General features: G+C 50.2%; 1 protein-coding gene across 1 annotated transcript in view; it reads left to right on the top strand.

Annotated features, from left to right (window-relative positions):
* Window positions 1-3,438, top strand: part of Gfra1 (GDNF family receptor alpha 1) — a 201,844-nt gene extending 198,406 nt beyond the window's left edge. The window contains exons 10-11 of the mRNA XM_051146857.1: window positions 2,132-2,185; window positions 3,163-3,438. Of these exons, the coding sequence (XP_051002814.1) occupies window positions 2,132-2,185; window positions 3,163-3,309 (201 nt within the window). The 3' untranslated portion in view covers window positions 3,310-3,438. The remainder of the gene's footprint in view (window positions 1-2,131; window positions 2,186-3,162) is intronic.
* The last annotated feature ends 16,685 nt before the right edge of the window (window positions 3,439-20,123 follow it).

Genomic DNA, 20,123 nt, shown 5'->3' with positions numbered 1-20,123 from the left:
CTCCATTCTCACTTAGATGCAGCACCTTGTGTGCTTGTGTCCACCAGGATGGTGCTCCAGCCACAGGTTAACTGTTAGGGGTGCACAGAATGCTGCTTTGGGGAACAGGGGCCACAGATGGCCCGTAAATAACCACCACAGACATTCTCTGAGTGACGCGGGAGCTGGCCATAATAATCGTTTAAGCACAGGAACGGCTCCTAAGGCGGTCCCTGGTTCCACGGTAACAGGGCTACAGTGACAGGATCATAGAGTGTAAGTACACTGAGTACTGGGCAGATCCAGGCCCACGGGGGCTAGTCAGGTGAGAGGGGCACCTAGCTACGTGTTCTGGGGGTCCACCACGGCCAACTGCTTTGTTGTGACCAGGCTACAGACACAGATTGAGGCCACGCTGTCCAGAGGTCCTCCTGCTCCCTAAAGCCAGTCAGTGAGTGGCTTAGTCATAGAGGGTCCCTCAGTGGGGGTTTTGTCTTTTGAATCTGTGTCCTAGTGAAGAAAAGGCAGAATAGGATGCTTCAGGGACATTTGGGTGTCTGGGCACAATTCCAGATCTGACAAGAAATAAAACGTGATGCTCTACACATTACTCTCCGTAGGTAGCGGAGCAGTGGATCGGGCTTGCTGTTATTATAGATTAGAAGTAGGCTTTTGAGTAAGTTCAATTCCGCTTCCAATTTCCCCTCGGATCTCCTTATACATAACATTTAGTGACCTTTGAGCGGCACGGGGATGCTTCACAGTGATTTGTTCTTAAAGCCTGCTTAAAGGGTTCTATTTCATATTCACTGCTGGCATATGCAAATGTAGGTGAAGATTATGATGCCTTCCCGATGGCATTATGGTCAACAAATGGCTCTTTGGGTGAGCATGCTGTCCTTCCAGCCTCATGCATCTTTGGTGACTCACAGCGGCTCACAGCGCACAGGCAGTCTGCTGGCGTCTGGCCCTCAGAGCTGGTTGCTCAGGTACCTCTTGACCCAAAGGTGATGACCTTTTCCCAGGTTTGCCTTCTCTACAAACAAGCTCCCTTAGTGTCAGAGGGCTGCTGTTGTTTCTGCTGAGTGTGTGTGTCACAAGAAGGGTGCCTTGTGTGGATTTAGGGCTGGTTGGAGACTGCACAAAGTCTGTGATCCAGGAACGAGCACGTTTTCATAAACCGCAGAGTCCTGGTTGCATCCTGGCTCAATAAGCCCATCATCACTTAACTTCTCTGGGCTTAAATTGTCCGTGTTGAAACTTCAACACCCTCCTCCACTGGCAACACCTCCTCCAACAAGGCCACACCTCCTAATCCTTCCTGAACAGTTCACCAACTAGGAAGCAAACATTCAAAGAGATGAGGCTGTGGGGGCCACTCTCGTTCAAACCAGCACAGGGTCTGTAGTGCCGTGTGTCTCCTGGTGAGCATCTGTATGAGAGACCCCCCCCCCAACCACAGAACCGTCTGCCAGAAAATGGGGTGGGGGGAGGATCCCTGTGAGCCCAGAATCCATTCAGCTCCCCCCCCCCCCCCCCCCCCCCCGTGCCCAGCATTAGGAACGTGAAGAGCTCCTTGATGTTTGTTGACAGCGGCAAGGAGTTGGCAAGTAAGCGAAGAAAAAGGTTTCCAGGAGTCTCTTTTACTGCTACGTGGTCATGTCTGTTGTGGCATTTTTAAACTAAAATGTACTTTCCCCAGATTACCACCCAGGAAGATAAATGAGTCACCACTTCCAGGCTCTCTCTTCAGTGTCCCCACCCAGCCTGTGCCTTCCCTGACACAGCTACCAGTGACAGGTAGCAACTGAGCTCTGGAATAGGGCAGCCCTGAACAGAGATACGCAGTGCCAGACACTGGATTCTGAAGACCTGGGAAGGAAGAATGCCAAATATCTCATTAATTTCTTATATCGATTTCATGTTGAAACAATAATACAGTTGGTTAAATAAAATATATAATTAAAATTAACCTTACCTGCTATCTCTTTATTAGGCAACCACTTGAACGTTGTAAATTACAGATGGGGCTCATAGTTGTGCTTCCTGTATTTATCATCCGGCCATGCCCTAGACTGTTGATTAATGGATCATAATTAATTACTCATCCCTGTTATGGCTGAGAGCATTTTCCCCCTTTGTCTCTCTCCAGGCACAGAAGCTGAAGTCCAATGTGTCGGGTGGAACACATCTCTGTCTTTCTGATGTAAGTGGCATTTCCTTTGTGTTTCTTTACCTGGGTATGTAATACATAACATTATAATATCTGAAGACCAGTGAGGTCTTGGGCCCAGGAAAGGTCTCCTCAGCCTCCGTGTTGACCTGCCTCTGCAGCGAGGTGCAGAGTTAAGGTCCAGTGCGAAGAAGTTAAAACTAAGTGGACGATGATGAGTGAGAAAGCAGCCTCAGCTCTGAGTCCCCTGCTCCATGCTGGGAGACCCTGAAATCAGAGGCTGGGAGCCATTCTGCCTCCTGACAGAGGACCCTGATCTGCTGCTCCCTTGACCTCACAGCCACCCACAGGGAGATGGAGCTAGTCCCCGACCCTCTGCAGCTGACAAAGAGGAGATAGCTGGGTGTGTTGTGGGCGAGCTTCCTCTGCTGCGAGGGGACGCGCCATGCGACAGAGGCCCTGGCCATGGGGAAGGATAGCTGTGTTGGCCAGAGAGCTCACACACTGAGGAGTCGGCCAGGGACTCTGCATCTACGAAACTCTTGAGGTTTGGCTAGACATTCAGGGAAAGGCTCTGGCTCCTATCTGTCCCTGAAATTCATTGTGAGCCTGCTGTCTCCCCCTGAGCTACACATCTCTAGATGGTTCTTCCTGCCTTCCTTGCCTGGTGGGCGGAGTCAGAAGGAAGCTAGGAGGTCTCCAAAAACATACAAAGGCAGTGATCCCCAGCCTCAAACACTTCCCACCAAAAAGGATGCGTGAAGGAGCAAGCAGCAAACCCCCGGCCAGCAGTTGACTTAAAGGATGCACATCTTACCCAACTTCGTGGTCCCATCTCGTAAAAGTGAAAAGTTAGCCAGTTTAATGTGAGCGGTTAAATCTCAGGTCAGCTTCCTGTGAGGGAGCTGGCCATTAGGGAGAGGGGAGGTGGAGTAGAGAGCATGGGTAAAGTGTGACGTGATGGAGTGGGTACGTCCTGCGGGTGGTAATGAAAACATTCTTTCTTACAGCACGATTACGAAAAGGATGGTCTCTCCAGCCACATAGCCACAAAGTCGATGGCTGCTCCTCCCAGTTGCGGTCTGAGCTCGCTGCCCATGCTGGTGGTTACCCTTCTGGCCACACTGTTATCTGTATTGTTGGCAGAAGCATCGTAGCTGCGTTCAGAAAACAATATGAAAAGACAAAAGAGAAAGAAAGAAAGAAAAAAAAAAAAACCCAAGTAATCTGTTTCCTGTCCTCTTGTATATCTGAAAATCCAGTTTTAAAAGCTCGGTTGAGAAACACTTTCATCCAACTGGGACTCCTTTGTTGTTGTTAAGGAAGCCTTGTCATGATCCTTCGGGGCTTTCTGCGGAAGAACTGCTACAGGGCTAACGGAACTCAGAAGGCTCTGGGGTGTGGTGGGGCTTAAGGGGGAACCGTTCATAAGGCAGGCCGAGGTTATGTCTTTGATGGTGGTGGAGACAGTGATGCCCTTGGCAGCTTAACCACTGCTCTCTCTCCCGGTGAGAGCAGGCGAAGCTGTCGATAAAGGTTCTCTCATATCTTACTTAATGGCTTTGAAATTCTAATGACGTGACTGCAGCTTAGTACAGATGACAACTGAAGGTTGGCCTGAGGAGTGGACCTTGTGGACTCTTATCTTGTACTGATGTTCACCTTCCAATGTACGTTCTCCTTCGAGTGTTTGGGTACTGCAGATAGCTCTGTGCTCCCCAACAATACAAAAGTTCCCTGGTCTCATCCAAACAGAGAACCTGCCATTTAGTCCAGTAGAGGAGGGTGGGTGTGGTCCTCACACAGCACCTGATTGTCCACTGCCGGTCTGCGCTTTGCCTGAATAATAAGCCCTTAAACTAATAAGAGCCGAATATAGGTGGGGCGCAGCTCTTAGTGCTTTTTACACTCATCAGGGCCACATGTAGACAAAGCATTTTGAAAGTAATGACGCTGCCCTCATTTTTACTGGTGGTTTCATACATGCATTTCCCTCTCCTGAGGAGCAGGGGCTCCGACATCAGCTTCATGGATAACGGCTCTCAGAAGCAGGTCCCAGGGAGCCCCATGCATTAGCAGAAAGCCGCACTCAAGATCTGTGGACAGGCAGGAAGGAACAGGGCAGCCAGCCCACGTCTCGCATCTGCCTTGAGAAACAAGGTTGCATCTGTGGGCACAACAGGTCGCGCCCTGTGAAGGGCGGTGTCACAGTCAGGTAGCACCACTTGGCCATCGACAGGGCCCTAGTACTTTGATTTCTGTGTTGCCTAGCAGAGGCAGCTTTGACTGGGACTGGGCACAGAGGACGAGATGGACCCCTGCCCCGTGCCACTGCACATGGGGATGCCTCTGCTCCCGAAGGCGGTGTCATGGCCACCACTTAGAGCAGCTGGGGCTCAGAGTCATCAAGCACCTCCTGTGTCCTGTCCTGTGACCTTTGTGACAGACTGTACTGCAGAAGAGGAGCGGATGTGGAGGGCCAGCCTGGGGTGTGGCACGGTGAATCGGTCGGCACAGATACACAGAACAGGACAGAATTCATCTCCTGGGCTCCTCGCTTCTCTTTGCCTGAGCAGACCCTTAGCTGTAGGTCTGACGTCTGCTCTACATGGTCAGGTTGAGAATCTGCAAATGGCTGTGAGCCGGCAAGCCTGTTTCCCACCCCAAAGTGAGCAAAGGGAAGAAGGGTCCCTCCACTGGGCCCTGGAACACGGTCTTGCTTCCCACCCTCAGAAAAAAAAAGAAGAGGGAGCCTGGGGCAGATAACACCCCCTCCCCAACACCCTCCCTGCTCTCTGAGTTAACAGTTCATCTGGGCATCTGGGGAGGGACGCTTTTGGTGTTCAAAGTGCATTTATATCCAAATGTTAATGAATAGCAGTGTAAAATACTCAGTAGCAACATTTTTTTTTCCACTTCAAATGTTTTCAAGGGGAATGCATCCAACATGCAAGTGTACCTACCTGATCTGTGGGAAGTCCCCTGAAGACCCGTCCTTTGAATAAACACAGTTGATGTGTCAAAACATTCAGAATGCCAGTCATGAGTGGGAGCATATCTCTTACTGAGCATATTTTATTTTAATTACAGAATCTCCATGTATCTGCCCTGGACTAATTGCGTACAGTTCTGATTGGAAGCGATCCACCCTAGGAAGCTATTGATCACCCCTGCAGTACACTGCAGCTCTAATTAGCTTCAGAGGACCGTAGAGGGAACAGGAGCCCTGTGCTAACAAGGCAGGCTTCAGCAAGAATTCACGGATGTGCAACACGGAAATTAAACTCTGAAAGGCTCTGTCACCAACAAAAATCTCGTTTTTTTTCAGGGATAAAAGCGTATCAGAGTTAGCAGACCCTCAATTTGAAAGCAAGGTGCTGATTAAATATGCAGTGGGAAGGGCCTCATTTAGGGACAAGACAGAGTCTGTTACAAAAGCAAACTAAGTAGTCCTGTCATTCACTCTGGGCTCAGCTTGATGCTGGAAACTTGACAAAATGATTTGTCTCAAGACCAGGACAGGGAAAATGGCAGTATTTTGTGCATCTGGCTTCCTCTTGAAGCCCTGACAAGCAAAAGCGACGCACTGCCTTCTGTCCCTCTGCTTTCCCTCGTCACGGGCACAGGTTTGGACTGCTGAGGTTGGATTCCTTGCAGGAAGTCCCTCTTGGAAGTTGGTTTTGCCATTATAATAGTTGTGTCCACACAGTGATTGGGGTTCCAGCACTGTCCTACCACAGAGAGACAGAGACGACAACCACGCTGAATAGTCGCACATTCGTTCAGTTTGACCTTAGATGCCCTTGAGCGGGTCACATGTGGGTCTTCCTAAGAGAGTCTACGAGGGAAGAAGTGGACAGTGGAATGCTGCCTGGTTAGTTTTCCACATCTGATTAAATAGGAGAAGTAGACGTTGAAAATTACATTGGTTATTTTTAATGAAGTAAAGCAAATTGTATCTAGATATAACTGGAGCATAGTTTCCATTTTATTTTTAAGGCTGTTCCACACCTTGTAGCTAAACATATACGTCTTACAAGTTACAGCTTGAAATTCATTCCAACACAGCACAAGGGCTCTCCAGAGTCCTGGGTTTAACATTTGGGTTGTACAAGGCTGTCCTCGCCTGGGAGCCAAGGATGGGCTCCTAGCTGGACCACATCTCCCATGAGCCTCCTTGTCTCTATATCAGACATGCCAAAATACCCCCATCTGCTGAGACAGAGAAAGGAGAGGGGGTGGAAGTGTATTTGAATCTGTGTAGTCAGGGAAAAGATGTAAAAGCAGTAGGGGGTTATATAATTAGCAAATTGTTTTCTTAGATTCCAACATAAATGTACTTAAGTCATTACAAACAAAATAGTGGGCTCAGAGGAGCTATCACTTGGAACGTAAGTTCTTATTCACACAGTCAGACACGCACGGCTTATTTGAGTCAGAAATGTGGAGTGCAGAGAGGTCGCTTCAGTGAGTTCGGAGTCTGCCTTTCAGATGCTGTTCTTGGTCGCTGAGATTCACGCCCCTGAACTCGCTGCTGTGCTTGCTTATGCTCTTTGCCTAAGCAAGTGAGACCAAGGGAGACCTGTTTTTGTAAGAAAGGCCACACACGGTGGCAGTGGATGGAAGTGAATTACCATGGTCCGGGGACCACAAGGCCCATCTGCCCTGAGAGCACGGGGTTTGGAGAAATGAGGCATCATCAAAGGTCCACTAAGAAGCCAGGGAGGGTGGCTCGGTCTGCTGATGTTGCTCACCGCTAGGGCCTTGCTTTTGGTAAACTAGCCAGTGACCTGAAAGAGTGGCCGGTCTTCTGTAGAGAGGAAGCCGGAATTTGTGTCTGGGTGACTGCTTTTAGAAACCCAGACTGTCAGCGGTTAAGAGCACTGACTGCTCTTCCAAAGGGCCCAGGTTCAATTCCCAGCACCCACATGGCAACTCTCAACTGTCTGTAACTCCAAGATCTGACACCCTCATACAGACACACAAGCAGGCATAGCACCAATGCACATAAAATAAAAATAAATAAATTAAATGTTAAAAAAAAAGAAAGAAAAACCCAGACTGAAAACCTAGGGGATGTGGCTGGGTCACCCTCAAGGCTACATTTCTCTTATTCTGAGCGAAGAAGTCTCAGTCATTCTCTGACGTGTTGTGACTTTGACACAGCTTTTCTTATTGGATGGGCTGAAGTCCACTGTCTGGGAGGTCTTCATGAAGAGCTGTCCCTCAGGATGATAGGCTCCTGCCAAGGCCTTACTCCCATGGGGTTTACATCCCCCCCGCACCCCCCCCCCCAGCATGTGCTCCGCAGGATACCTACTTCCCAAGGACAGATGTCTCAAGCTGTGGTTGGTTCATTTACCTTCCTGTTGATTGTTGATAGCTCTGTGCTTCCCTTCTCAGTTACCATCTAAGCGCGTGGCAAAGCCCCTTCCTGCCCTTTCTTCATCCATTGCTCTAAACTCAGAGCTGCCAAGATCTGCTGCCCATGTGCCAGATGATAAAAGCTTCAGGTCAGAAGTGCACTGCCACGCCCCTATGCCCTTGTGGGGGTCCCTTTGCTATTTCTGGGCCTCTCTGGTAGTCCAGAGGCAGCTCAGAGTGGCTGCTGGTCCGCATGCGCTACCTGCATCTCTGATGAGTTCTGAGACCCAGCCCAGAGGGGTTGGGGAGGCGCACAGACCCAATTCCAATAAACTGCCTGCAGAGTGCTGCAGCCTGCTGATAGCCATCACGTCCTCAGCACCCCCCAGGTCTGTCTCCAAGCTAATTTGACCAACGCAGCTGTGACTTCGGCTGTCTGCCTCTGGCAGGTGCCGGTTTCAGCATCTTGTCCCCCTGCCATGAGGAGGAGCTCATTTCTACTCAAGGGCGGCTGCCAAGCTCAGTACCAGCATCAGTCAAAGGGATTCTCTGGCTTTTCTCTCTCCCACAGTCTGGGACTTCCTTACTAGTTGCCACTTTGCTTTTTACAGAAGATGCCAGGATCCTGACCAGAGACTCACGGTTTCAGTCTGAACACTGGTCGTGGCTCGTTGCCTTGCCTTGTAGTCACAGCCTGTACTCGGTACTCCTAATGCCAACACCCCCCAAACCCCACCAGGGCACCAAAGGGCTTCGTTCTGCCTCATAGCAACAAAAGCTGTCCAGTCATACGGCTTCCTGGCCTTGGATGGCACTTGCAGTAGATTGTTAAGATTCGGGCATTGCCCTGCGTCTAGGCCAGAGCTGAGAGGGCCATGCTGCCTGTTGGGAGCTGACGTGAACACTCACTCATCCCCAGAGGAACTGAGCATGACCAGCTAATCCCAACAGATCCATGCCTGGAGACCAGTGAGCCTGCGGAGACTTGACCTCCATTAAATCTTGCTGACTGGTTCAGTCCTTCAGCTTGACACCCTCTCTACGATAAGCCGACTACAGACACAGTCTCCAAAGGACTGTTCCCACCCAGCAATGCCAGCGTCTGTGTTAGGGAGGCAAACCTACCACCCGCAGTCTGAGCCTTAACTGGCCAAGAGCCTGGCTGTCCTGGTGTCACAGTGATCTGAGGCCCCTGCAGATGTGAGGGAAGGAGAGACCCTAGAGCAAAAGTCACCCCTCCTTTTAACACTAATTGTTTCTTAGCATACAGATGCGGGTCTCACGATTACATTTTCACATAAGCACATCGTCTGTTACACATTTGTCATCTCCTTTCTCTCCCTTTTCACTTCCCACCTCACTAATACTCTCTATCAGGGCCCACTTAACTAGCAAAACTGAGTGTGTACAAGCAACACTGATGCTCACCTCCTGGAACACGGACCCCAAAGCTCAAGTGAATTGGGGTGAAGAGTTGGAGAATCTTATGGATACCCCAGTACAGGGAGCCCCCCCCCCCGTATCTCCTTAACTAGTAAAGAACGGTTGTTGGAAGCCAGGTTGGTTTGGTGGTTGTCGCAGGGCTAGGTGAAGGCAATCTGTGTCCTCTTACACACCAGACTACACAAGCCCACCTAATCCCACCCCCATCTCTCTCCCATCTCCTCCTCACCCAGGCAAGGCCCAGCATCATCGTCTAGGCATGAGAAGTGTGCTTGAGCTGAATTTGAGTTTTTACTGTTCAGCTGCAACTGAAGGCACATGAGAGATGGGTGGGGGGAGGAACTAAAGGCACATCACAGCCGCCCTGCCCTCTCTGGCTGTGCTATGCTGCCGTCAAGCACTTCTGTGGTTTTCTGGATTCAGAAAGAGCTGATGTCCTCGGAGAGTTGAAAAATGGCTTCAGAAACCCGAAATCCAGAGCCTTGCAGCTTTCCTAATTATCTGTCTTTTCTCTCTCCTCCCTCACCCAGGGGACAAGGGAATGCAGCTCATCACACAGCTGGCTTGAAAGAGTTTCCTGCCTTGCACACATTATCCCTTGATATTGAAATTATTTTCTTTGTTTAATCCAGCTCCTGCTGAGAATCTGTTTTGGATTTAGGATGCGGGATTTTCTCTTGTTCTATCCCAGTGGTGTTGCATCTTTTACTCCTGACCCGAGGGCATGCCTCAGCTGCTGCCCTTCTGTGTCATGCAGGTTAGCTGTACAAGTGGAGGAGAGGACAACTTCTGATGCAGGGGGTAGTTTCAGAATTCCGACTTGAAGGAGGGCCCAGACACCCGCCTCCTCAGAGCCAGGGCGAGAAGAACGAGCTTGCTTAGGAGAAACCACCATGTCCCTCAGGTACTCTCACCACCTTGCATTTCCAGAGCTTTCTGCACAGAGAAGGTACATTGCCTTGCTGGGCATTGGCTCTTCCCCAGGTTGCCCACACTCCTTCATAGCTGTCCGGACTGCGCTCCATGCTCCAGAAAGCCACCTGCGCACAAAAGGACACGGTTTTCATGGGAACTTGGGCACAGGGTCTGGGTGTTGGAATTTTCTGCCTGCCTCCTGCTCAAACCCGACAGAGTCTATGTAGTCCCTTTGGCCCCCTCCACCCCAGATATCCTAATAAACATTTTCCTTTTCTATAGAAACTGGCATGTATTAGCGAGTTTTCTTGTCTCGATGACAAATTCCCTGACAGAATCAACCTAAAAGTGTATTTCAGCCTTTAGTTTGAGAGGACACAGTCCTCACTGAGGAAAACAAAAGAGGTCATGGGCTGTGACTCCCATCACATCTCTATAGACCAAGAATCAGAAAATCCAGGCTAGGAGTGGGGCCACCACCCAGCAACCTGTGTCCTTCAGCTAAGCCCCACCTCCTAAAGGTTCCAGAACCTAAAATAATGCCACCAACTAGGGACCACAAATTCAAAGACACAAGCCTAAGAGGAACATACCACATTCAAACCATAACACTGGCACTGTGGTGTCTTTTGCTTTCACCCTAATTTTTTAAAATGAGGTTATAAAAAATTCTTTCTGAAACAGAATCTCACTGTGTAGCCCAGGGTAGCCTAGAACTTGCTATGTAGACCAGGCTGCCCTCCACTCAGAGAGATCTGCCTACCTCGGTCTCTCCGGTGCTGGAGTTAGAGGCGTGTACAGCACCATCCCAGGATGATGCCGAAACTTAAAAGGTCACAGAGATCCCCAAGATGGAGGGAATGGTATTTGGGGTGGCAGTGTAGTTGACACAAAGCTTTGTGTCCTCCTTCCCAATTTGAACACTATTGGCATGTGTGGCAGGGTGGTCACTCAGCAGAGAGGATGGGTCAGGCCCTGGACATTGTAGATGTTTGGTAGCATCCTGGACAACTGCTGTCTTCAAATATTTCTAAACATCGCCAGATGTTCACTTAGATGGCACACACCTCTAGTTGAAAGCTGCTGTTTTAGACCCAACATGACGTCTCACCTGAGAGTCCTAGGAGGAGTTGGCTTAGTGCAGGGGCCACAGATGGCATCTATTTTGTGTCCACTAAAGGAAATGTCATAATCACTTTATTGGGATTCTTTAGTTACCATCATAAGGACCAAGTGACCACAGAGACTTACAGGTAGTGCTTTTATGAAACGCAGTGGTTCAGAATGGAGACACTTTTCTTACTTAGAAAGTCACTGTGATCCCAGGTTCCTCCCCATATTACAACCTGCAGACAGCTGCCCCAAAGTCCCTCCGTCTCCCTCGTGCTGTGGTTGTCACGTGTCCTTTTCTCTGCCAGGACCCAGTAAAGCAGAGTATTTAGACACTATGATGTTTTGCACACGTCCAGATCTGTTCAGTTACAGTCTAAGGGGCAGGGAGACCTGGCTTCTGTGTGACACAGAGGCACGGTGCTTCCTTTGGGTTTCTGTGGGACCGCTTTATTCTCATTAACATATGCTAGTTATTATGGTTTCACCGCAGCATTTTTACACATGTAAATGACGTGCGTTTGGTCACATGCGGTACCCTGTCAGTGCCCCGACTCCTCCTGATCCCTGTCCTCAGTTAACCCCGCCCCCTTCTACTCTCGTGTCTTTTCTTCTTTGCCTTCCTGTTGCTCAATGAGTTTAATTGGCTTTGCTTACAGGAGGATATGTAAAGGGTTATCTATGGAAGCCCGGATGCTCTGCTGGTAGTTACAGTGCTGAAGAAAATGTCTGCCTTTCTCAGCAACCCTTAGTTACCTAGAAACCCTCGGGTAGGGATAGGTGTGATGCAGACAAGCCCAGTCTTGTGCACATGCTGTGGAGGCTCTCTCAGCTGCTGTGAACACAGCGAGCATGTCATGCCCAGAAAGCAGCACTCCACAACACTCCACCCCATCCTGCTCTGAGATCCACGTTGCTTGAGTCCTGGAAGGGGTGTCCCGTTAGGGCTAAGAATTCAGCCACCGTACATCCTCAGTGCTTTGACTTTGATGAGTCTCTGCCCACAGCAGAAGTGAATCCTTGCTTGCCAACACCACTCTGCAAGCATAAAGAAATATCCAGAAGGGCATTTGAGAGCACATCTCACCCACCAAGCAAAACACCAGCTATGGCATCTCCTCTTTTTTGGTGTTTTTCTTTTGATTTCTTAGTCCATCTGGGCTTCCCTCCTGCCTTGCTTCCTGTGTCTGATATCAAATAGCCAAGTTTGGGTTGACTAAATGCAGACCCGTCAGAACGTCTGGGTCCATTGGGGCTAAAAGTTCACATGCGTTCAGACCCGTATAACAGAAGGTTCTGGGCTTCTCAGGGAGAGGGACACAGAGAAGGACTTTTAGCTGCTCAGGGTTAGCACAGGTAGGGCTGGGGCTCTGGAGACGGGCACAGGTAGGGTATCCGCACCAGCAGAGACGAGGAGAGAGCAGCCCGCAGTGCCACACACACCTGGGGACCTTCAGGGTCCTCTGCCTGGGCCATTCATTCACATTCTAATAATTTTCTGAATGCAGCCAAGTCCCCAAGACACCGGTGATAGAAATTTTAGGAGCTGGAACAAGAAATGTCTAATAAAACCTTGAGAGAAATGCCAAGAAAGCAAATAAAAATAGTGACAGGAAGAAGACACAAGGCTGCCTGTGTTTGGTGATATAAATAAAGCATAAACGAAAACACAGCGAGGTGAAAGATATGAGCAGGGGTAGCCATAAAAGTCCCATAAACCGCAGCGCGCACTGCACCGAGGGGCTTCAGGCCCCAGAAGGTTCTTCCCGCGCAGGCTGCAGAGGAGGGAGTCGCTGCAGTTAAAAAGTAAAGTGAACCTTGGCCTCTGAGTACCCAGATTGGTGCATACATGGTACATAAAAGGATAGTAAATGGTATCTTCTTTTTTAAAGGAAGTTTTAAAATGTGTGTGTGCAAGTTCATGCATGCCCTCGTGTGTGCCTGTGTGCGCAGAGGCCAGAAGAGGGTGTCATGTTCCTTGAAGCTGGGTTGCAGGCCTTTGCCAGGATGCCATACTTGCTGTGTGGCTGCTGGGATCCGAACTTGGTCTTCATGACTGCGCAGTGAGTGTGCTTTACCACTGACTGAGCAACGTAACCACACTGCAGCCTCTGAAACTCCCTTCTGCAAGTGTCCTGACTTAAAATTCACACACTCTGGGAGCCATGACCCTATTGCAAAGAGTCCATCCAGAGTTGTTTGGCAGGGCACCCAAACCCGCGAGGAAGTGTTCCTACCACAGGCTGACTTATAGTGGTGTGTAACTCGAAGAGACCGGCAAAGGGAGCTCGGCACAACCATTCTGTTATCTTTACTATTCGGTTTAAGTTTCCGACGGCGTGTGGATGAGAGGTTGCTCTCTGTTGCCCTCTCACTCCCCTGCCAATGTCCCTTTGCAGCCCAGGAGCCCATCTCCTGCTTTCATATCCTTGTGACCCACTGGATTGCTTAGGGCTGTGTGCATAAGCAGGAGTGGGGCCTGTTTAGCAGGGTTTGGGCTGCACTACCGAGGAAGGTAACTTCTGATTCCCCAGCAACCCGCGGACTTATGCGACTATTTTTTTAAGTATATGTAAATAAACTGAAAATAGATGCTTCTGTAACAATTAGGTAAAAAGCAAAAGTATGGAATAGTGGAAACATTAGTATACACTTACAAAGTGACAATAAATGACAGACAGACGAGTACATAGGTGACAATGGCTGATAAACCAGCAAGAGATTATAAATGCAGTATAGCTATAGAGTATAGACATGACTAGATGGCCACTGGATAGGTGATCGTATATAATAAAAATGCAGATAGAAATAGGAGGGAAAGAGCTGCTGATAGATCAAAAAATAGGTGATAGACATAGTGATAGGCACCAATGGTGACAGAGGCATTACCTAGATCGTTTTCACTATGTCCACATAGTTTTACTACTTGTGTTTTGGAGACTCAGAAGCAGAGGAGGCTTAGGTCATTTGATGCTTGCGACCCTCTCCGTTTCCAAGCTCCACTTTGCAGAGAGAAGAGGTGATGGCCCCACTGGCTTGCAGCTCTCTCTGAGTTCCCTACTGCAGCCAGCAAGGCCCCCACACATCCCAGGAAGCAACTGGCAGCATCCCCACAGCACCTCCTGCAAGATTAATTGCCTCAATTTTGGGAAGAAACACCTCCAGGCACCTGCTGTGTGCTGTATGCCTGGCACGGTTCTGAAAGTCCCTCACCCAGGAGCTGGTGAAACTTGGTGAGTCAGCTCCAGGCAGGGCTTTCCCAGCCTGAGGGAGGTTGGGTAAGTATCTGGCAGGATGTACCCAGCCCTGAAGACACCTTCCAGAAAGGCTCCTGAACAGCAGCCGCTGGGCATCAAGCGTCCATGTGCGTGCTCAGGATCGTCCCAGTTCTCACTGCAGCTGCAGTTTCAAGACAGAAGTGTTTCATTTTGCAATGGAAGAGACTGGGTCTCAGAGAAGGCACAGGGTTTAGGTAAACTGTGGCAGCCTTGGACTCAGTCCTTAGGGAGAGGCAGACTCCTGGCTGCTGAGCAGGGGTGGTCACAAGTACACAGGACATCTCCACTTATTCACGCTGCATCCTCCTCCACCCACACTTGGGGCTACGCATCGAGAACAGTCCAAGTCGGTAGACTGTGGCATGAGCTCGTCTCAGAAGATAATTAGATCACCTCCCTCGCCTGAAGGAGAAGAATAGCAGATTAAAAAAGAAATATGACAAGCCGTCCCAGCGCCAGGACTGCTCCCCCGAGAGCCACACTTCCATTTTAGTCCCTCACTCCAGACGTGGGACCAATTAAAGTAGCTGCAATGTACACATTTAAACCAGGTGACAAAAGCTGGCTTAAGTGGTTTTAAAGAGCCACTTTGCCCACAGACTGAACCCAGAGAAACACAGCTGGCCCATTTCCCCACAACTGTGCAAGCTCTGAGGGATACAGGGCCATCTCAGATGCTCCGAAAGCCATCCCCTTCTACCTCCCGCCCCTTCCAGCCTCATTGACATAGTGACATGTGGGAGAGGTGAGGCAGACAAGGCTTCTGTTTCTGACCCCTGGCAAGGTGCTGCCTTTGGGAAGTCCCCAGTCTCTGTTTCTGGGTGCTAGCTGGACGGTCAACCTAGCCAGGGGTGAGTTCCAGGTCCCAGGAAGAGAGGGCAACGCTGTCCTTCTGACACTCACTTTGTTGGTGATACTTTAGAGAGATTGACTCACATTTGCTTGTGTCCTTCACAAGAACAGTCAGAGCTGTTTTCTGCTCCCTTCTGCCCCGTCTCTTCTGGGGAACCCATTCACCCCTAGTTCCCAGCTTCAGTTGCCACTTTAAACTGATGGAAGACAGCACCCTCCCCTCACTGTCCTGGCACACCCAGCCTCCTGAGGAAGAAACAGCCATCTCCTTGAAGCCTTTGCCCCTAGCAGACGCCCTTGTCCCTCCCCACCGTCTTCCAGCCCTTCCTGGCAGACGTTAATGCCCGCCCTGCTCCAGGCATCCTTCTGGGCGCTGGATACAGTTGAGAATGACAGAGACAGGTCTGTTTCCTCGTTGAACCTACGTGGTAATAGAAAGAGGATTTGCGATTACAGCTAAGGGAGAAAATGTGAGAATGACAAGCATCATTTTCAAAAGATAACATCCGAGAGACGTGACCTATAACTGTGCTTGTGTCACTGGGGCCGCACCTGGTTGGGTCTGAGGATGAGGTGCAATGACACAGGACAAAGGTAATCAGCTCCTGTGGTGGACGGTAAAGCCAGCACCATGGCAACACATGGTGTTTATCACTGTGAAAGGCATTGGGTGCCTTTATAAGGAGAGGACCTGAGGTTGTCATCTGGGTGACCAGAGGAAGTCTCCTTGAGCACGTTCTCACGTTTAAAGTCCAGTTGGGTTAGTTTTGTTGTTTATTTGCTTTTTCAGAGGCTCTGGAAGCAGGAAAAGAGCACGTTAAGCCAGGGCGCATGGCAAGGCCAAGGTGGGAGTGGCCATGATGTTCTATAAGATGGCAGTCTGGCCAGCACAACTGCACTGTTATTGGGGGCGGGGAGGTAGAGACAAAGACCTGAGGCCTAGCAAGGCATGCAAAGCGCAGTTCAGAGAATTGGGTTGTGGCCATCTGGGATGCTCACGGAGCAGGTGGGGGCAGTGGAGGCATACAGGAGAACTGGCGGTGCGGGTGAGCTGGGACAGCTCCCAGGCTAAGGGGAAGCAGCACCCGATGGCCCCTTTGCAAAAGCGGGGAGTATGGAGGAGGTCCCAGGGGGTGCAGAGGAAGAGACGCTGTTCTTTCATTAAGTTTGGGTGCCAAGGACCCCTTAGTCACCAGCCTCCAGCTCCACCGTGCCCTTGGGCTCGCTTTCCTCCTTGCTCTCCAGCATAACGCCGGGCAGCGGGGCACGGCCTGCCCTCAGCTCTGTTGTGCTCCCACACACACCTGGCCTTCATCCACACCCTCATCTTTCCAACTCCCCTGTCACCAGGGCACACACAGGCCCTAGCTCCAGTCTTTCTCCTTTATACACATCTATCTGTGCACTGCCTTCCACCCACAGCCACCCGCCACCACCGCCGTGGCCTCCATGTCTGGTCATCTCTCACCCAGAATGTCACTTCACTTTACAATGAACTCTCAATTTGAGGTCCTCCCCGGCCTCGTAAGCTAGCCACTCGAGTGTTCCTGTCCTCCCGGGTGACATAGTACACTCAGTCTTAAGAGCAAGAGTCTTCTGTCCCCGGAAAAGCCCAAAGCGTCACCTCCCATCAAAGACAGGAAAGGCGACCCTGTGTCCCCAGCATACGCACTCTAGACACGGAGTTGTGTGCTTTTCGTACATCACAGCTGAGCGGTTGTCACGGGGCGAATTCCAGGCCCAGTAGGAGTGAACACTATCCTGTTCTTTGACTGGTTGGGCCTCGCTTCCTTCAGGCTCTCGCCTTTCTCTATTGAGGAATTTTGAGGAGGTGGAGTCTATCATGTGATGTACCCTCCCTGCCTGCATGGAGCAGAAGCCAAATGTACTTGTGTGTGTCCCGGCCCAGGGGAATTCAGACTTCCTGGGTGCAGTGGAGGTCTCAGTCCCACTAGGTGTCTGCTCTGTCAGGTGAGCTTGAAAGCTTGCAACAGAGCCTGAGGGATAGAATGGTTCTCATAAACGGGACTAAAGCCAGGGGAGATGACTCAGTCAGCGAATGCCTCCTTTGCAAGGACCTGCGTTTGAGCCTCAGGACTCCGGACATTTATTGCAGACTTGGTGGACGCAAGGTTGGTCCCTGGCGCACACCAGGCAGGTCAGCCAGCTCAGCCTCAGTGGAAGAGCTTGAGGCCAGCAAGAGACTGAAAACAAACAACGACATCAGCTTCCAGAGGAACGACATGTAAAGGTGTCCCCACTGGCATGACATGACATGAGCACACACACACGTGCATGTGCACACATACACACACACACACACTGAATGCGATTAACGTTTTCCTAGGTTCTGATGTGTCATAAGCCTTCATCTGCTTGTTTTTTCTGTTTCTAGATTCGCAGATTGCTGCCACCACATCCATCCCCAGTTCCTTTGTGACAGCTCCTGCCCTGGCAGTGCCTCTGCATGGTTACCCAGCATTCCACAGCAAAGAGCCATTTCCTCCTACTACGTCCTGTCACTAAATTGTCATTGTGTAGGAGTTCATTAATGCTCCCTTAATCTGCGGTGAAGACTTAAAAGGCTTTCAGATCTAGTCAAACTCAAAACACATTTATTTGCTTTTACGATGATTGGAGTAGTGTGCACTGTAAATAACCTTATGTTCAACACTTGGAGATATTAATTTCACTTGACTTCATGACCTAAGGTCAAATACGCTCATCAAAGCCGCAGTCATTAGCGCGGTTTCCTTTTCTATTAAGCGATTATGATCACTTACTATTAATGAGTCGTGAAGTTTTAATAAATTTTTTGCTGGTGTGAAATTGCAAAACAGTAATTATGACACACTGTATGGATGGCATGGTCCGCAGCTTAGCTGTAGCCTGATACTGGGGGAGATTCAAAATAATGGCAAACAGTCAGTCAGTAGCTACCACGGAAGCCAAGCAACCCTTGGCCTCCAGGTTGAATGGTTTGCTGGTCTCAGTGAGCTGTTTAGTCATTTGACCTGGGTGCTCTAATGACACTGCTAGGGCATTGGCGGGGTGGGTGCGATTTGGAGCTGAAAATATTTCTGGCATGACTATATGACAGCATGGACTATGGTGAGGCTTTTGAAATAAAGTGAACGTGGATGAAAACGGGATTGATGGAAACAACACCAAAGACTCACCATCCCAAGGCAGGGCAGCACCCGTGGCTCCAGGGGCAGCATCAGAGAGGGGGAGGGGAGCACACTCACCCCCACAGTCTTCTGCCTGACACAAGGGACCGTCTAGACAGTTGTGTTAAAGTACAGCTTGGTGCACGCCCCCTCTATAAGTGTTGGTTCCATACCATAGTCCTGACTGGGGCTTAGGCATCTGCATTCGCCAAGGATCATTCTAACACAAGTCACAATTTTTCAGAATTATAGAGACGCCAAGACTCCCTCTCTGCAAACAAACATGTATCAGGTCCCGTACTAAACATGAGGCTGCAAAACTTGCAGATTAACTTAATAATCCAGTAAGAAAAGTATGATGCGTGCAAAGAGAGTTTAATAACCTAAGATTTCCTTCCTTACAGGCGCCAGGCGCAGAGCTGAGTGGCACCGTCAGAGTCAACCTCACCACAGCCCATTTCACAGACGTGGAAACTGAGCCACAGCAAGATGAAGCAGCTTCCTTAGTTGCATAGCCAGCTGATGACAAGGCCAGGAAGCGTGTTCTCTTGAGCAGGCGGAGGCAGTGAGCGGGCATGTACAGGAAGGGGGAGGGCACAGCTGCAGAGCTGACCTTGAGAGCCCTTCAGGTGATACAAGCAGGAGCCTGGGCAGCTCTGGTTGTCCAGGACAGCAGCTTTCCGGGCTCTCCCTCAGAGGCCTGGAGACACGTTGGGGTGCCCTGGAGTCTACGCTGAGGTAAAGGGTTACGTGGGGTTTCTTAGGCTCCTACGCCCCCTTCTTGTGTGTGTTTCAGTGACTGGGCCATGCCATCATTTGATAAGATGGCTGAAAACTGGGGGCTCAGGGCAAGTGAGAGAAGGGGTACAGGTGAAGACGCAGAGATTCTCCCAGAATCAGATCGGGTGAGGGGGCAAGATCAAGCCGAAGGCCGCCTGCTGGCTCACGGTTTGGTGGGAAGGGATCGCTAGGAGTGAGGAGATGAGCCTGGAGGCAGAGAGATAAGAAATCAGTATTTATTTTAGAATTACCTGTCTCCAGACAACTCATCCTTTTAGAAAGCAGTCTCAATTCACCAGTTTCTGAATGGGGCTGAGGAAGACCTCACAGTGCTCTGCACCGAGGACTGTGTGAGGACAGTAAATACCCAGCCATGCCTAGCCCTTAAGGAGCCCCCACCCCCCATGGCCACAGGACAGAGGAGACACGCTGCTTCTGGGGCTCCCACCAACATCTCAGCCTCCCCTTGCTAACACCACGCAGGTACCAGGCACTGGCAAAGCCCTCTTAAAATTGTCTCCTTGGCACCTCAGAATTGCCCACGAGGAAGATGCAGTTCCGTCTCCATTTTCCATATGGATCTAATTTATGGCACCACACTGCCACTGCCAGGGGACATGTTAAGTTATGAGACCCAGAACCACCGTGTTCTTCCTCAACGGTAGAGGAGGAAGGGAGGGCACGATCCGTCATCTTTAGAGTGAAGTGAGGAGCAGAACAGCTCCAGCTCCAGCGTGCCCTGAGCAGATGGCACTCTGCTAATGTACACCGCAGCTGGGCCATCCAGACACATTAAAAAGCCCACCCCCGCTTCAGGTCACTGTTCCTGTGAGGAGACACAGGCTGTCCAAACACAGGAACAGATGAGAAGGGTCCGTGTATGGAGGCCCCAGCCAGGGTGGCCAAGGTATATGGAAAGACATAGAAAATATGGCAGGAAAAAAAATGGCAAAAAAGATGTCCTGTGACTTACCCAGTACCTTGTTGAGGTGGGATTTGCCGGGGGAAGGCTTTAGTAGTTACTGCTCTATCCGTTGACAATGGCACACATCAACATGC

The sequence above is a fragment of the Acomys russatus genome, chromosome 5, assembly GCF_903995435.1.
Source record: "Acomys russatus chromosome 5, mAcoRus1.1, whole genome shotgun sequence".
NCBI classification, from domain to species: Eukaryota; Metazoa; Chordata; class Mammalia; order Rodentia; family Muridae; genus Acomys; species Acomys russatus.
Note: the sequence above shows the minus strand (reverse complement) of the source record. Positions and strands in the feature narration are given on the sequence as shown.